Here is an 18161-nt window from a genome sequence, read left to right on the forward strand (position 1 = left end):
GCTTTTGGCTGGATCTCTTATTTGTGTGTCGCGTAAAAGTCACGTTTGTGGAGCATAAAGCTGAAGAATCCACGTCTTTGTGTGCAGGATTTCTACTGTGTTTCTATTCCCAGTAAGACTAAATCTTCCTTTGACTGAAATGTTTCTTCTGGACCTTCTCAAAGACCCGGCTGGTCCCTGAAGTCCACTCTGGGAACCAACTGTGGCCGCTGATAGGCTCCAAGACTTGTGTCAGCCTTCACTGAAGCAGCCCTGAGCTTCACTATTTGCTTTATGGCACAGATGATTGTGATAAGGCCTCGGACTGGACAAGCAAACTCTTTCATTTGTTGTTCTTCATGCCATTTCCTGTCACTGCAGTGGAGCCTTTTTTGAGTTAAGAAAAAAATATCTGTATGAGGAGTCAGTAATGCCACAATTCTAAAAGACTAGTATGGAGGATTTAGGGCATGGGTGTCAAACTGATCCAGTAAAGGTGTGTTCTTGCTTGGTTGGAATGAAAACCTGCAGCCACACGGCCTTTACTGGATCAGTTTGACACCCACGATTTAGGGGGATCGATTGGCAGAAATGGGCGGCACGGCGGTATGGTGGTTAGCACTGTGCCTCACAGCAAGAGGGTTCCTCGTTCGAATCCTTGCTGGTGCCCTTATGTGTGGAGTTTGCATGTTCTCCATATGTCTGCGTTGGTTTTCTCCGGGTTTTCCGGCTTCCTCCCACAGTCCAAAAGGTTGATTGATGACTTTAAATTGCCCGTAGGTGTGAATAGTTGTTTGTCTCTTTGTTCCCTGTGATAGACTGGCGTCCTGTCCAGGGTGTACCCTGTTCACGCCCGATGTCGGCTGGGATCGGCTCCAGCCCCCCGATAGGGACAAGTGGTTGAAGATGGATGGATGGATTGGCAGAAATGTAATCAAAATGTTTTCTTTTGTGCATTCTCGCCTGAAGATAAGAATCCTTCGTCTGCCATGTTGCGCCGCCATCTTCCTACAGTAGCCCAGAACGGACAAACCAAACACCAGCTCTAGAAAAGGTCACTTTTGTTTTCACGTCACGCCGCCACAAAGCCTGGCACATGGTCAAAGTTTCAGTTGGTTGAAATGTGCAACTCACCACTAGATGCCACTAAATCCTCCACACGGTAAACTTTATGGAAAAGAGAGGCGATGCACTGCTACGACCTGCAAGGTGATTCACGTGACTGACGGAGACGACTGAAGTTATCAGGAGGCTAGTTTGTGTTAGACTTGCTCGCTCTAATTGAATCCTAAAGGAGCTTAAACAGCGGAGAAGCACATAACACAACTGTCCCAATGTGCCCGCTTCAGCCTTTCAGATCCATTTGGTTAATGTGGCCCGGGAAAGGGAAGTTTGGGGTCCCCTGGTAAAGCTGCTGCCCCCGCGACCTGACCCCGGATAAGAGGTTGAAATGAGATGATGACAAGAATAATCTCATCCATCATCTGTTTCTCTGCAGGTCCTTTTGGAAAATGCCCCAAAACATGTTTAGTTTTTAGTGACGCCATGTGTTGACCATGATTTTTCCTTGGTTTGGTGCCAAAACTTCAGCAAACTTTTGTCGTTTTTTTTGCAACAGAGCTTTGTAAAACTTTAGTACGGCACTGAGCAAATTAGATCAGGACACTAACACTCTTCATATGTCAGTTTAGTGCCTCTGGTAGTGTCATTTGAGGTCTAATGGCTAACAATAAAAAAATGATTTGACAGCATATTAAAAAGATGATTTAGTCCTACAAGGGCGGCAGTAGCTCAGTCCATAGGTGACTTGGCTGGGAGCTGTAGGGTCGCTGGTTCAAGTCCCTGTGTGGAGTTTGTACTGGTGGCCGGAGAGGTGCCAGTTCATCTCCTGGGCACTGCCGAGGTGGTATTGAGCAAGGCACCGAACCCCCAACTGCTTGGGGCGCTGGTTACTGGCAGCCCCCTCGCTCTGACATCTCTCTTTAATTGCATGTATAGGTCCTGACTGTGCATGTGTGTATTCGGGCCTGTGTGTGTGTGTGTGTGTAACATGATTAATAATAAGAGTGAAAAAATTTAAATTTCCCCAGATGAATAAAGTAATTCTCCTTCTTCAATTGCATTGTCGTTGAATTCCCTTTATTATAAGGTTGCTTCTCTTACATCTTTGCCCCAAACACTTCCACTGTATCTTATTCTTCCACTGTTACTATGTGGCACTGATCACCCCCCATATCTGCCAGGAAATAGTAACATCCAGTGGATGCACCGACTCCAGAGGCGTGGATTCCCAGCACCGGAGCCTTCTTCCTCGGGATAAATGGGCTCTTCGCCTTTAACTGTACTGTGCCCCGCTGTGCACAGACATGCAGTGTTAGCCTCTCTGTCTTGTCGTCACATAGAAAGATGTGCCGTCTAGTTGTTTCTAATTATAGCCGATCTTATTTGTACCACTCCGACGCCTTATTGCATTATGGATGCCTCTGGACTGGTGTCCCTGCGAGATAGCGTGGGAATCCGTCAGTAGAGGCTGTGGCTGCTCCTCTCCGGGCTAAATGCTCCAGCATCCCGCCTGTGACTGCAACAGCATCTCCTTCACCATAGGCTGTCACTGTGTCATGGCTGTGCTGTGAGTCTAGACTGCTGTGCACGGGGATGCGTGTCTCTGATCCGCTGCTCGACACTTTATTCTCTGCATGCCGGATCTAAGTCCACGGGAGCGCGATGCGGGAGTATAAGGTGGTGGTGCTCGGCAGCGGCGGGGTGGGGAAGTCCGCCCTGACGGTCCAGTTCGTCACCGGGACCTTTATAGAGAAGTACGACCCGACCATTGAAGATTTCTACAGGAAGGAGATCGAGGTGGACTCCTCTCCGTCGGTGCTGGAGATCCTCGACACAGCCGGCACCGAGCAGTTCGCCTCAATGAGGGACCTGTACATCAGGAACGGCCAGGGCTTCATCCTGGTCTACAGTCTGGTCAACCAGCAAAGTTTTCAGGACATCAAGCCCATGAGGGACCAGATCATCAGGGTGAAGAGGTGAGACAATGCCCGCTTTATTATACAGAGCCCCATTGTCTTAGAATAATATATATTCTGATGCAATAAGGATTCATTGTGTGTTAGGCCCAGTATATAGCCACATCCTGGGGGCACCAATAAGTTATAATCACCATACTCATTTTTAACATTATCTAATGATTTATAGTGAAATAAAATCACTTAATATCCTAATTTCCCTGGAGCACCCCCAGGAACCTCCCTAGGGCCCCTTTGATTTTGATTTTTTATTGAATGTATGATGTATTTTTTTTACAATTAGGCCCAGGAATCATCCCAAGCTTAGATCCTTTCAGCCTCCCTCCTCTTCCTCCCCTCTCTGGATCCCCTCCAGCGCTGCGTGAGAAGCTGCAACCAGCTCATATGTTCTTCATAAGAGGCCCGGCTGCGGCTCACCTGTCATATATCAGCCCGCTCAACTCTCACTGGGTTAGATATCCTCTGTCTCTCACAGATGACTAACTCTGGATGGCTTTGATCAGTTCAGTCCATTACTCAACAAATCCACTGAGCTCATCTCACGACTGGGAGACACACACACACACACACACACACACACACACACACAAAGGGAGAGAAAGGAAAACTGATCCTTATTTTTGGCCGTTACATATTGGTGATTTGGCTTCGAGCTTCCCTTCATGTGTTTAATGACACTGACAGACTACAGCTGACTACAGTCTGCTAGTTAACATGTTTTGCTTATTTCTAACAGCTTAACGTTATAAGGGCTTATACAGATTATGTGTAATTGTTTTGGTGCCATGTCAGTGATTTCAGTTTTACATAATGATGCTGAAAGATTACCAAAAAAAAAAACAGTCAATTTGGGACCTTCTGGTGGCCTCGGGGTTTAAGAGGCCATTATGTTGAGATATAAGGTTTGATTTGCAGGATAGCGAGCCACAGATACATCATATTTGTATATTGGCCAATTATGGGGCGTAGTAGTACAATGGTGGGCTCTCTACAGACCCCCAATTAGTGATGGACCGATCCATCGGCCGCTGATATTATTGATATATTTGCGTTTTTTATGTGTATTAGTATCGGTCAGTGCGGGATGCTGCGTTCACCGTTTTTCCCAGCATTATTTACAGACAGGCGTCCACAGGCAGCTCCGTGTTGCTGGAGACGCCTTATTTAAGTTCAACAAACGTTCCCTTTAAAAAAAAAAACGAGACTCGTAACATTTGTTATCATTGTGTAATCTTTACGATGTAAACTGAGGGAGCAAAAAAGTAGTATCGGCTCCAAATATCGGCTCAAGAGAATCATCAGTCCAGTATCGGTCTGAAAACAGTATCGGCATCGGCCCTAAAAAAAATCCATATCGGTCGATTCCCTCCCCCAAATCTCACAGGACTTCAAAGACTCTGGAATAAAATGCTTTTTCTGCTCCTGGAGTATTTTGTACGATGAGATGAAACAACTGCCTGCACAGTAGAATCTACGTCGTCTGTGCATTTGTGGTCATTTTAAGGGTCCGTTTGAGCACGCTTTGGGTCATATTTGCGTAGTTTAATGCGGAAGGAGTTGAACAGTGAGAATAATAAGTCGGGAGTCCGCCTATAAACTTTGATGGACATCAATCAAACTAGACAAATTGACGCAGTCGGTCCAACCGGTGGTGAGACGTCATCATTCCTAACGCTAGATTATGTTCATCAAAGAGATAACAGAACAACACAGTGCATAAAATAAGCACAGCACAAACACCAGATAGGTCAGACGTCTGTTTGACTGCACTTAAATGTTACAATTACGGATGAAGATGATGAATAACTTTGCTGTTGCTCATTCTCAGCAATGTAAATCAACCGCCAGTTGTCTACCCGGAAGTGATTTCTCAGTGACGTCATGGTGATCTGTTCCCTCCCGTGTCGTCACGGTGAGGTTGCCAAATTGTAAAAAGGCGTAATCATCCTTTAACCTGCTGGTTTGCTGTCAGTGTAAAAAGCTTTTCTCGTGATCCTAGTCGAAAAGACTTTTGCGGACGGATGGTAAACTGACCACAGAGGAGTGTGTTGTGTGTCTAAACACTGATTTATTCATCTTATGTCTCGCGCTGTCTTACTCCTACTAGTCTTCCCTCTTGTGCAGCTTTTCCTCAGTAAAATATGCCTTGCCACATTTATTTACCTAACTGCACAGTGGGTAATACTAATTCATAACTTAACCTGCATAGTTTGGTGCAGTGCTTTTCACCTCCATCCCCCCGGAGTGAACCGTATGCTCCCGCGGTACAGACGTCACAGGCCGAGTGGAAGCAGGAGAGCGTCACAGCTGACGCGGCGCAGCGGGGGGGGGGGCGAGTGCATGAGGGAACTCCTCTGAAACGAAAAACATAATGATGGATAAAACTGCTGTGCCGCCTCTAGCCAGCCGACCGCCCCATGCGGCTGCCTACGCTGCACCAGCCACCGCTGTCCTCAAGTGTATGCCTATAAATATTTCATTCTTTTATGTCACACTGCTCTGGGTTAGAAGTAGGGATAGTTACTGTATGTTGTTATTGCATTGCCTTTGCGTCTCGTTCCTGACAACGGGACATTTTCAGCCCAAAAAACATTCTGTACGGACACAAAACATCATATTTCGTAGGGAAATTATCATCACACAGTGCATGTCATATCCCTATCAGTTAATTTAAAGATAGTAAAGGCTCAGCTGGTCATTTAAACATATGCAAACATCCACCAGGTGTCCATACTTAATAAAACAAGCAACGCAATCAAGCTCCTGGTCTCCATTAGCTGTCTCCAGGAGATCAGCCTCCCACCTCCCAAACTTCTTGCTGAGCCAGCAGCAGCAGCAGCAGCAGCAGCAGCAACAAGCACCACATGGAGAGTATGTGCCCACTCACCAGAACTTAATGGGATTGTGTTGAGTTGGAAGCCAAGAAGACATCAGGCCTCCATTAGGGAGACGTATAAACCCGAATGCTTATGCAGGGGGGATGGAGGGGAGGGGGGAGGGGGGGATGCATGGGAAAGAAGTGGGATCCTATACGTGACTGCTCTGTGTGGTGCGAGTGTCATGGGGTCCACATGCAACCTTCATCGTGCTCGCTTGTAATGGCCTGTGCGTGGGGCGGTGCAGTGGGAAACAGGAAATGCACTTAGAGTAATTGACATTTTGGGAAATACACTTATTCACCTTCTTGCCAAGAGTTAGATGAGAAGATTGATGCCACCCTTGTTCTGTAAATATTTAAGCCAGTTAGCTTAGCTTAGCTTAGCATAAGAGACCTTGTTCTGTCCAAGAGACACAAATTCTGCTACTAGCAGATCACATCAGTGGGTGGGACACTTTTAATAGTTTAAAGCAGCAGATGTGAGCTCAATTAAAACAGCACTGTCATGTTAAAGTGATTGGCAGCTAAGACAAAAGTAAGTAATGTTCACTCGGCACAGCTGCTCCACAAATGCTTATGTTTCCTTCCAGCAGAAAGACTGCTCCGGCAAATCTGAATTAGACACTCCGCCATGATTAAATGATGTGCTTTTCATTACATATGTGTATAATTGATGGATATTTTAGTTAGAACGCACCGTCTCTGACGCATTTCACCCTCTTGGACTGACAAAATAAACCTCACGTCGGTTGCTATCTGCGAAAACAACATCTGGGTGTAGCCCTCCTCGCTATCTAATAATCTCCTCGCTTGCATGTGAAGGTTTATTGTAGTGTCGGCCCCCGGGAGGAGGAGGAGGCGCGTTCAAAGCACGTTTTCACGCTGCACCGATGCTGTGTCTAATAGCAGGAGGCGAGCATCACGCGCCGCTGAGTGGGAACAGGGTGGGGAGAAGAAAACTACGTATCCCAGGGGGCACTATCGCGTAGGTACAAAGCAACTTCCTGACCTCGGGCTTTTAGCGTTCGCCATCAAGCAGCAGAGTGTTGTTAAGCAACCAACTTGGTTTCAAACGAGCGGAGGGGAGCCACCAGTGGAGTGCTCATTGTCGGTGTGTTAAGTGTTTTCCCCGTTCCTTAGCATTTATCACACTCAAGGCTGACTTGGAGCTCTCTGTCACAGGTTGAATGTATCACTGAGGTGCAACAATGTTCATTCCCCAGACTGTTTAAGAGTGCTGAGGAGGGACATTTGTCACAATTAAAAGCAAAAATAAGCATCATGCGTGTGTGTTTCCTAGCTTACTAATCATATTGTGACCCTCAGATTTGTCTTGTGATCCCTTAAAGGAAAAGTGACACTGCTTTGATCTGTAGCTGGGATTTCCCACAGTTACATGAGCCAAACTGCAGAGCTGCAAACCAGAGAGCGATTGTGAGCCTGGGATCCTATGGGAATATTGCAAAAATAAGTATGTAGTCTGGTATTACAGGAAGTTGGCTGTCACCATGCCAGGATGTTAAACTTCAATACAATACTAGTATAAAACAACATGTATAAGTATATGTAAAAGTAGCCCTCTGCAAAAAATAGAGGATCTTTTTCTTCTGTTTGAACAGAAAATGCACAAAAATTGCTACTTTAGACGACCTTAGAAGCTTTCCAGAGCTTTGTAGGCGGGATTAAGAACGGACTCTGCTGCAACATTAATAACATTTAAGTTTCCTCACGCAACTTCTTTTTTACACCTCTTTATTTCCCACTTTGAATGATCCTCTTGGCTTAGAACTGCACAGAGCAGCGGGAGTAATAAAATGAATTAAAACTAGTTCAGTCTACTCCCATACTGCCTATACTGCCTTTGCATCTGCACTAAAGAAAATAAGATCATCTCCAGGAGTTGGACTGCGCCATAAAAGATGGAAATGCAGCTTTTTACTCGTTAAACTAAAAAAAAAAAAAGAAAGACTCCAAAGACCTCCTCCCATCTGCCGTGCAGGCCTTCTCTTTGTCTGTTTATGTCAGGAATGCTTTGCGGTTGTGTTGTTTCGTGTCCTTGCTCCCCTCGTCGTGTAGCCCGGGATGCACGGCGCTGCAAAACATTATCTATAGAAGCTTTGTTCTCCAGCAAGTAACACCCGTCGGGAGTAAACACAGCGTAGGCACTATAGGTTCTGTGATCCTCTGTCTGGTTGTACAAACAGATACACGCGTTAGGCTGGCTGTCACACGGTGTAGCTGCTCCAACTGCTAATTAAGAGCAGATGCAGAGAGCAAAGGGGGCGGCTGCGGGGTTTAGGGGGGTTCGCACTGGAGACTGTTTTTGTGTAATTTGAATGTGTGTGAAAGCGGGTGAGTGAAGTCACTGTGGCTATTTAGCACAGCAGGTAGCCTTAATAAGGCTGTTATACCCTGAGGCTAAGTGGAAAATGTAGAGTCCATCTTTTATGTGACTTATAAACACTGATTCTCTGTGCGTGGGAGGTTTCGTGTTTGCCTTTTTTCTCCCCCCAGCAGTTGGAACAACACCCCGCTGAGGCAAATGGCTGTATCTGCTTTTTGTGTGCTGTAAAGGTCATTTGTGTATCATCAAGATTCCACATGCATTAATGAGGACGCTGCAGCGGCTTTTCACAAATGGATGTACAGATGGTTTTAAAGAAAAAGAGTGGGGCTCAGCACTTTTCTGCGTGGAAGCTCTCTGGAAGTGTTTCTCGACGACTTCCATACAGATTCGAACTTCCGTATCTCTGTTTGGTGTCATAGGCCGTCAACCACCTTCTGTTGCCTGCGCCTTAAATCCAACATGACTCCTCTTCCAAGTGAGAAACAAAAAGGCTGCATATTCGCACAGCTGGGACTTTGAGCCAAACAAACCAAACACATTCCAACTGTGAAGATAATTCCCGTAGTATGCGGCTGCCAACGCTTGTGCTGGACCAGGAACAAGTCGGCAATGTTTGTCGTTTTCCCCTGTTTTATATTTGTGTCGAGTAAAAGCACTTCATGCAGAACATAAATGTTGGTAATTGGGATTATGGCTACAGGGGAACAGTGATACATCTGTGATACATCTGTCACAAAACCATGTTAACAAAAAAAAAGATATATTTGACAAATTCTATTTAAAGTCTCTAAGAAGCAGCCATATCATTTACTTCAGAAAACACCTCACAAGAAAGGCCTGCATTAGAAAATATGTATATTTTATTTGGGTTCCTGGTTTGAATCCCGGCTGGGGTCCTTCTGTGTGGAGTTTGCATGTTCTCCCCGTGTCTGTGTGGGTTTTCTCCGGGTTCTCCGGTTTCCTCCCACAGTCCAAAGACGTGCAGGTGTGAATGGTTGTCTGTCTCTGTTCGTCTCTATGTGTCCTGTGATAGACTGGCGTCCTGTCCAGGGTGTACCCCGCCTCACGCCTGATGTCAGCTGGGATCGCCCCCCCCCCCCCCCCCCCCCCCCGCGCGCGCGCCCCCAATAGGGACAAGCGGTTGAAGATGAATGAATCGGCATATCACCTATTTCTAATAATAATAATAATATATTATAATAACTTTTATTTGTACAGCACCTTTAAAACAGCTCTTAACAAAGTGCTTTGACATAGCACAATTCAAAACACACACGAATACAGCATAAACAAAACAAATAATAATAAAAATAATAATAGTAAAATCTAATGAGGTAGAACATATTGATAACTTACGCATCATATTTACACATATGTGACACAACATTAGCATTTATTTGCTAACTTTGTGTGTCTGTTGTTTGGTGCCGGGCAGGTTGCGTACAGCGGGTTTATCGGAGCGTTTTTGTCAGAGAACAGCTGCCAGATGAGAGCCGTGAGACTCAACCAAAATAAAACCAGAACAATGAGGTGAAGGGCTTTCTAAAGCTGAGGTGTGTCACTTTTGTTTCATTGTTAAAATACAACTTTGATCCGTGCAGCTTTAAAGTTTCAAAATAAAAGCACTAATTATAAAGACTGGACGTATAAACAGTATTTTAATGTTGGAGCCGATCGAGGTGGAACTAATCGTACTGACTTCACGTGCAGTTGATCATTTAATCTATAAAAATACTTATTATATAAAGTATATAAATCTGAATGTGTAAAATAAATGTAAGTTAGTGAAATATGTAGAAGTATAAAGTTGCATTAAATGGAAATACTACTAAGTAAACTTCCCATCATATTGTAATAATAATAATTACAATTGTATTTCCCATCCAAAAGATAACATAGTGTGAAGAATGTATATTTTTTAAAAGTTTAAATCACAGTCAGAAGACTAAACATAGCCCCTAGTGAAGAGTTATACTGTAGGTAGAAGTATTTCTAGCGTTTAGCCCCAAACACTGAGTGACATATTCTGCAATGATACATGATATCATGCTGTAAATCCCCGCGGGGCAACTTTTGTTCCAACTGTGTTGAGCAGTTTCACTTTCTCCTCATCTGGCGAGGAGGGAGCGGTGGTTTGATGCCGCAACAAACATTCTCTACCCAAACTCCCCACCCTAGAGAAGCTGGCTCTCCCTGTGTCTTTGTAGTTATATATAGAGTTTCTCCTGCGAGGCTGTCACATTGCATTTGTCTGCATGGTGCTCTCCTTGTTCACACTTCACACCCTCTAGACTCCAGCTTTCCAAACACACAGGCCGCGCGAGATGCTTGTCCTGCTGAGGTCAGCTGCTGTTTGTGTGTGTGTGTGTGTGTGTGTTGGTGTGTGTGTGGTGTACAGCGCTGTGGCTGTGAGAGAAAATGTCACGCTGCAGGAACATCTGACTTTTCTCCGCTTCACTGTCTTGAAGCGTGTTTGTCGACCAATCGGGAAGAAGTTGATGACGTTATTTATATAATAATAATTTCCAATTTGCATTTTTCTCTCGGGGAGGTCGGGGGTCAGGCTCCGTCACTGAGCAGCACCCTTGAAGCCTGTGAGGGCACTTCAGCAGCTCCAGCAGGTGCTCAAGTGTCCTCCACCCTGCTGCCTGCACACATGTCCTCCAGCTCCCTGGCCCTCTTTGGCTCAGTGAGACATTCGCCCGCTCTTTTCCACGCTGCTCAGCTCTTCTCCCGGCTGAGCAGCGTGGCAACAGGCCACCAATTTGTAGATAAGAGCTCATTTCTCAATAGCACCAGCAGATCAATAAGCCGGGCTCGGGATGCACTTAGGAAGGAGTGATGGTCGAGGCTATTACCTGGTCTGTGCTATTACCTGCTGTGAGAATATATACCCTCTGTAATTGACATGCTGTAGTTATTTAATCAGGGAACACATGACGGACGTCTAGCTGAAATGAAATATCTAGCACCTGAACAAAGTAACTGTCCTGTACCCAACAGGTTCACTGTTTGCATACAGAAGCAACACTTACTCACTGCTTACTCTGGATAAGCATTTATCAGAATTTCTACTGTAGAAAAAGTCCCTCTTTTCCATTTCTCAAAACTTCCTTCCATAGATCCAACTTTACCTGCATTGGTTTGGTTCAGGGGTGTGCATCCAGCATTGGAGAGCCACTGTCCTGCATGTTTTAGGTTTCTCCCGATCCTAACACACCTGAGTCTAACAATAATCAAGCCTGTCACAAGCATCAGCTGCTTGATAACGAGCAAATCATTAGAGTCAGGTGTGTTAGAGCAGAGAGAAACCTAAAACATGCAGGACAGTGGCGCTCCAGGACCAGAAGTGCCCACCCCTGGTTTAGTTTATGGTTTATTTATTTTTTTGATTACTTTTTTTATTGCATTTATTTGAGAGTACAGCTGAAGGTTGATAGGAAATCAAGGAGAGATGGAAGGGTAACAACTTTGTGGCAAACCACAACCCAATGATACCCAACCCAATGATAATGATACTGTGATAAAATCACAATATACCACGGCCTGAAGTGAGCTATCCGGCTTAAGTCGTGATGTAACGCCCTTTCAAAGTAGGATTTTGGATCCAAGGCGGCCCAAGCCTCATATTTCTACAGATCTGCAGTGCCGTGTTCCCCGTTGTTTGAACAGATCTGAGTTTTTTAAACACAACGTAATTGTCATTTTACCTCTTTCTTATGGATGAAAACGATGTCCAACTGAGAGGTGATCGTAATTGTTCGGCCGTTGTGTCTATTTTGTTTCAACGGAGCGTCTGGACCTGGAAATCGTATTTTGAAAGGGTGTCACGTCACACTGAACAGCCGGGTTGCTTTTGTAAAACGGTCATCGTGCATGGCGACGTGAAAGTTACAGACACATTCCAATCAAATGCATATGCTGAGGTGGTTGCTATGGAACGTAGCCTTCAGCTAGCATCCAGCAAAGTCACACAACAACACAAACAAACCAATGCAGGCTGCGGTAGACCAGCCACTGTGTTCTACGTGTTAAAATGACTGTTTTTGTCAATGGAGTCTGGTGGCTTTGAACAGACCACGGATGCTGGCCTCAGTTCCCCGTCGGACAGGGCTGTATGACGGCCGGGAAGCTTTTTTTTTTATTAGACACGGACTGATATTGAACTGTGTAAAAGAATAAGACCTCATAGCTGTTGTGTGTTGCTATTACACCATGACTTTGAACCAGTCGGACTGCTCGATTTGAGCTACGCGTTTTATAATGTTCTTTAAGTGCAATTAAAAAAGGGGTGGGATAAAATAAGTTTAAACTTCTTCCCACTTCTTTACACAAATTATGTAATCAGAATTTATATTTTTCAGTTTAATTTGTTCTACTTTGTGATTGTACATTTATTTTTCTCTCTGTTTTTTCCCTTTTCTTCATGACTGCCCGTTAATGTATGAAAATTTTGTTTTTTCACATATTCGAAATAAACTAAAACTAAACTAACCTAACTAAATCCAAGTCCCTTTTACTGTGATTTGAGTGAAGTGACCCTTTAAACTTCATATATTACCGGTGTCCACTGAAATATTTACACTGTGCATGATATTTTACTGCATAACAACAACAAAAAAAGAAATGGAAAACAGTTATTACCAAGGCCGATGTGCATGTCTCCCCATGTGAGAGCAGCACATTAGCTTTATTCAATTATTCAATAACCTATAGCATTACTCTCCCCGGCCTGGTTTCTTTTGTATTGATGGATGGAAGAGGACCAGGATCGTGAGCCACACGCTGGGGGAAGAAAGCTTTTGATCCGTTAAGACATGCTCACTGTTACGATGGAACCGATGCAACGTGGAGAGCTAACAAGAAGTGGAAGCCATTAAACGTACAGCTTGCATGCCAGTGTTAACGCACATATAATGTACCCGGGAATAAATAGAGCAACGCGCCGTGTCATTTTTTCCCCGTGATGACAGTTTTCTAATGGGACCGCCTACTGATATTAGACACCCGGGGAGTGATGGAGGCCTCCTGGGAAGCCGGAGCTGAATGTAGCTGTGTTTATCCCTCTCCTCTTGCTCCATTGTGCATTGTTCAAACCCCTTATTGTTTCAGCATCTAACAAATACTGTATGTAGGCCAACAATGCGCACACACACACACATACACACAAACACACATGCTGTCACTGAGTTTCTTTCCCTCTCGCTTTCTCCCTTAGGTATCAGGAAGTTCCTGTCGTCTCCGCCTGTAACAAAACACACCCAGCGGGGGGGAGGAGGCAGGACATTTGAGATGTAAACTCCTCTGATATTACTTTCTCATTTCCAGGTATCAGCAGGTGCCGGTGGTGCTGGTGGGTAATAAGGTGGACCTGGAGGAGGAGAGGGAAGTGTCCCCCAGCGAGGGCCAGGCTCTGGCTGAGGACTGGGGCTGCCCCTTCATGGAGACGTCGGCCAAGAGCAAAACCATGGTGGACGAGCTTTTCGCCGAGATCGTGAGGCAGATGGACTTCTGCCCTCTGCCGGACCGGAGAGAGGCCTGCTGCCCCGCCTGCAGCGTACAGTAGCAGCCCGCCGGAGGGGTGATGGACGGGAGGGAGGGTTAGTAGAAATTAGAATGCAAATGAATTCACGTCAGATAGATTGAAGTCGGAGGGGTTTAAAGGGAAAATCCACTGTAACTAAAACTCTTTCTACCTGCTTTCTGTATCTAGCAGTTTAGGCGAAAATAGTAGGAAATCCCTCCTGAAGCAGAAGTAGACAAAGGAGGTTAGGGGGAAGTTTTCATTTTAACATGCATCACTCCTCGGACACAAGGTGGATTTTTCCAACAACACTTGAACCTCCCGCATTCGTCACCTTCGTCCTGATTAGCAGGAGCAAACGTTGGGGGTTTCCCAAAGGCAGCACGGTGCCAAAACCATCTTAAAAAGCCATCGACAAAGAGGATCATAACGCTTTTGGGAAACCGGCCATAGTTCCGAGCAGGGGTGGCAGTGTGCTCCGCGGCTTTACGCTCCTCTTTTCTTTTGCTCGTGTTTTCCTCTTTGTTGCACTTTTCGGGGGGCTTTTTCGACAAGGGCAAGACCAATCACCAACTCTCCCTACGGATGTCAAGTAACACCACTGTGAAGGAGTCTTACTGGAAGTCAATTTCACAGCAGGCCCGCCTAACTACGAATGAATGAATAGATGAACGATTGTTTAAAAAAAAAAAAAAGGAAACTGCACCTTTGGGGAAATTCACGGAGAAGATCCCAAATGTCGACATGCTGTGGATGATGTGTGCATGGAGTTGTACTGTCACGCCGACATTGAGTACAATCAATCTCACCCAAAGAGACAGTATCAATCAATCAACTGATCAAACAATCAATCAGTCATTGAAGCATACGGACACTTGTCTTTACACCTTACAGATGATACAAATGCCTTGTTACATTGTATGAAGTGAACCTCAGTGTCAGTGTATTGTTCATTTATCTTAAGTCACGTCAGACATGTTAGTGGTTCAGTGTGAGAAACACTTATTTTCAACAAAAAAATAAATCTTTATGCACAAACGTGTCACGCCTATTTACTGTTGAGTAATCTTTTTTCTGTGTAATAAGTTTGCGGGTCGAGGTCGCGGGTACAAGAGGCCGAAGTGTGTTTCCTCAGGAGGGGGGCTGGAGTCTCCCTTAGAGAGAGGGGGAGAAGTTCAGCCATCTGTGAGGAACTCGGAGTAGAGCCGCTGCTCCTTTGTGTTGAAAGGAGCCAGTTGAGGTGGTTCAGGATCATCTAGTAAGGATGAACCCTGGGCGCCTCCCTAGGGAGGTGTTCCAGGCACGTCCAGCTGGGAGGAGGCCTCGGGGAAGACCCAGGACCAGGTGGAGAGATTAGATCTCCACACTGGCCTGGGAACGCCTCGGGATCCCCCAGTTAGAGCTGGTTAATGTGGCCCGGGAAAGGGAAGTTTGGGGTCCCCTGCTAAAGCTGCTGCCCCGAGACCCGACCCCGGATAAGCGGTTGAAGATGAGATTAGATGAGATAAGTTATGAGGCTACTTCAGATGATGACCTAACGCGCTTGACACAAAATATGTGATGACATCGTTTAGGCACGTCAAGCTGGGAGGAGGCCTCAGGGAAGACCCAGGACCAGGTGGAGAGATTAGATCTCCACACTGGCCTGGGAACGCCTCAGGAAGTTTGGGGTCCCCTGCTAAAGCTGCTGCCCCTGCAACCCGACCCCGGATACAAGGCTGAAGATGAGATGAGATGAGTTATGTTTTTATTTAAAGGTTCCTTATTGTAAAAAAGAGAGATTTTCATGTCTTTTGGTTTTATTAGTGCTGTATAAATACTGTGAGGTTTCAAAACATTCAATTTCCAAACCCAAAATAGGAGTATGAAGCAGGAAATGAGTATGGTATGGGACCTTTAATATTCAAACAGCTCCGTATCAGTGTCATCTACAACTTTGAAGTGAGATCCTCTTTACTGTAACCTCCAGAGGCCATTAGATTTGCGCTCATTGTGAAAATAACCTCTGAGTTTGGCTATTTAGCCGTCATCTGGCTCCATCTTGGCCAGCGGCGAGATGATTTATGATGTTTTGGTCCTGCGGCTGCGTTCCCCAGCCAGGCGTCTTGCTGCTTCTGCCGCCGCCATTAGTGCCAACACTTACTGCTGATTCTGGTCCCGCGAAATCCAACGAGCATTCGTCAAGTTCTGAGTGCCATTAGAGTCCATTAGGGGATGAAATTGGGGACATGTGAGACTTGAGAGCCAAGATCATAACTTTGGATTCCCTCCAATCAGCATAAGAGCAACAGTCTCTCAACACTTAGGAAACACTGAGGTAATTCAGAAATAAATTGTTGAGGGACGCAATAAATATCAAAACTTTAGTACAAGTGCCTAAAGAAATATCAAATAAGTATTATACAGAGATGTATTATGCTATTATGTTAGGGAGTGTGGCGTAAATGGTACTGGTGTTTTTTTCTCTAACTAGAATATGAATTTACATTTTGGACACTAAAATAAATCGACACGTTTATCATTTTTTGATTGAATTATATAAATATGCATAAGACATTATAATATATATTTGATAGGAATATATGAGAAATATATTTGCATTTTTTAAGATAGTTGTTAAGTAAAGTTAAACAAAACTTGGTTGAGTTTGGAGAAAAAAATTAATAACAAATAAAATTTAAAAAAAAAATTATAATACATGTATAACAGATGAAACTGTAACTTAATGTAACACTTTATTATGGAAAATGTGTGGGAAAAGTGTATAATTTTCCCCACTCCTTTTCGGACACATCACAAAAAAATTGTTATATTATTTTCTGACTTTTTCTGTTTTTTTTTTTTACAGGTTTGAAACACATTTAAATCAAATGAAATCAATTCAAGTCACTCACTCATCATTCATTTTCAACCGCTTCTCCCTATCCTGGTCGTGTGTGGGGGGGGTGGGGGGGGGGGGGGCGCTAGAGCTGATCCCAGCTGACATCGGGCATGAGGCGGGGTCCACCCTGGACAGGACCTAACACGTGCATGTCTTTGGACTGTGGGAGGAAACCGGAGAACCCGGAGAAAACCCACACAGACACGGGGAGAACATGCAAACTCCACACAGAAAGGCCCCAGCCGGGATTTTTGAACCAGGAACCCTCTCGCTGTGAGGTGACAGAGCTAACCACCAGACCACCGTGTCGCCCCTATTCAATTCAATTTTATTTACAGTGCCAAATCATAACAACAGTTATCTCAGGACACTTTACAGAGTAGGTATAGACCACACTCTATGACTCATTTATGATTTACAGAGACCCAACAATTCCAACACAACAAATCAAACACAGGTAACATTTGAAAGAAGGCGGTGAAGGATTGAGATTAGGACACTGTGGGCTGAGGAGTGGGCGGGCTCTGATTGGTCAACATCCTGATGGCAAACGTGAGTGTGAAGATAGTGAGATAGTGAAACATGTACTTCTCCAGTGCAAAACTGACTCCAATCAAACAAGGACTCTCTTCAGGAAAATTAGAGCGGATGGGGAAACTGTTTTTGATTTGCGCACACTTCCAAACCTTGATTCAACGCTCATGTTAACCTTTAGGACAAGTTGACCCCATTCAATGTTTGACATCTCTAAATACATGGTTGACATCCTTTTTTTGCTTCATATTTAATACATTTTCTTAATTTTATGGGGACAACTGGGAAAAAGGCCCCAGATTAGCCAGACTATTTTAAGTGTTTTGAATTGACTGCACTGGGGGGGGGGGGGGGGGGGGGGGCATAGAAACATTAAAAGATAGGTCACTAATTGGATAAATATGGGACTCATTTACTCATAAGGTCCTGATTGTTGTCAAATGATGTCACTCACTGTTACTAGACAAGCGGCAAAATGTCAGAAAGGGAATGTGATAGTGGAGCAGGAAAAAGAAAAACACACCTGAAAGAACAGCTGGACCAAGATCTACGTAAGAAAATTCCTTAATTGACAGGATTTTTCAAGGTTGCGGACTCTTAATCTGTTCTAACAGGTTTTTTTCTGATAAAGCATGATTCATAATGTGGGGGGGGCAAACAAACAGTAGCCCAGGGGCCCATGCCCACCTTTATCCGCCACTGCAGGAGGGTTAAAGCAAAGAACTTGGTTGATTATCTCCACAAAACAGGATTGTACAGAAGGATTTGATGCAGCTCTTAATAACAAACAGTAGGGGCAGCAATACGCCATAGCTGCGTCTAGTCTGCCTAAATAAAGAAGAAGAAGAAGAAGACACGGTTACACGCGCCTCGTTGAAATACCTACCAACAGCGACACCTGCTGTCACAAACTGGAACTGCACTCTCGTCCTTTAAGGTCAAACGGACCTTTTCTAGCCGCTGACTTCAGTTCCTACCCG

The 18161-nt window shown here is 44.8% G+C and overlaps 1 protein-coding gene across 1 annotated transcript; it reads left to right on the forward strand.

The window, feature by feature from the left end:
• Positions 1 to 2335: 2335 nt before the first annotated feature.
• LOC310964602 (ras-related protein Rap-2a-like) lies at positions 2336 to 14782 on the forward strand. Its single transcript, XM_083937791.1, has 2 exons — positions 2336 to 3017; positions 13571 to 14782. The coding sequence occupies exons 1-2, from the start codon at positions 2704 to 2706 to the stop codon at positions 13806 to 13808; spliced, it is 552 nt and encodes a 183-aa protein (XP_083793917.1). The 5' UTR covers positions 2336 to 2703; the 3' UTR covers positions 13809 to 14782.
• Positions 14783 to 18161: the final 3379 nt, after the last annotated feature.

This window comes from Echiichthys vipera (assembly GCF_963691815.1).
Source record: "Echiichthys vipera genome assembly, chromosome: 23".
Taxonomy (NCBI): domain Eukaryota; kingdom Metazoa; phylum Chordata; class Actinopteri; order Perciformes; family Trachinidae; genus Echiichthys; species Echiichthys vipera.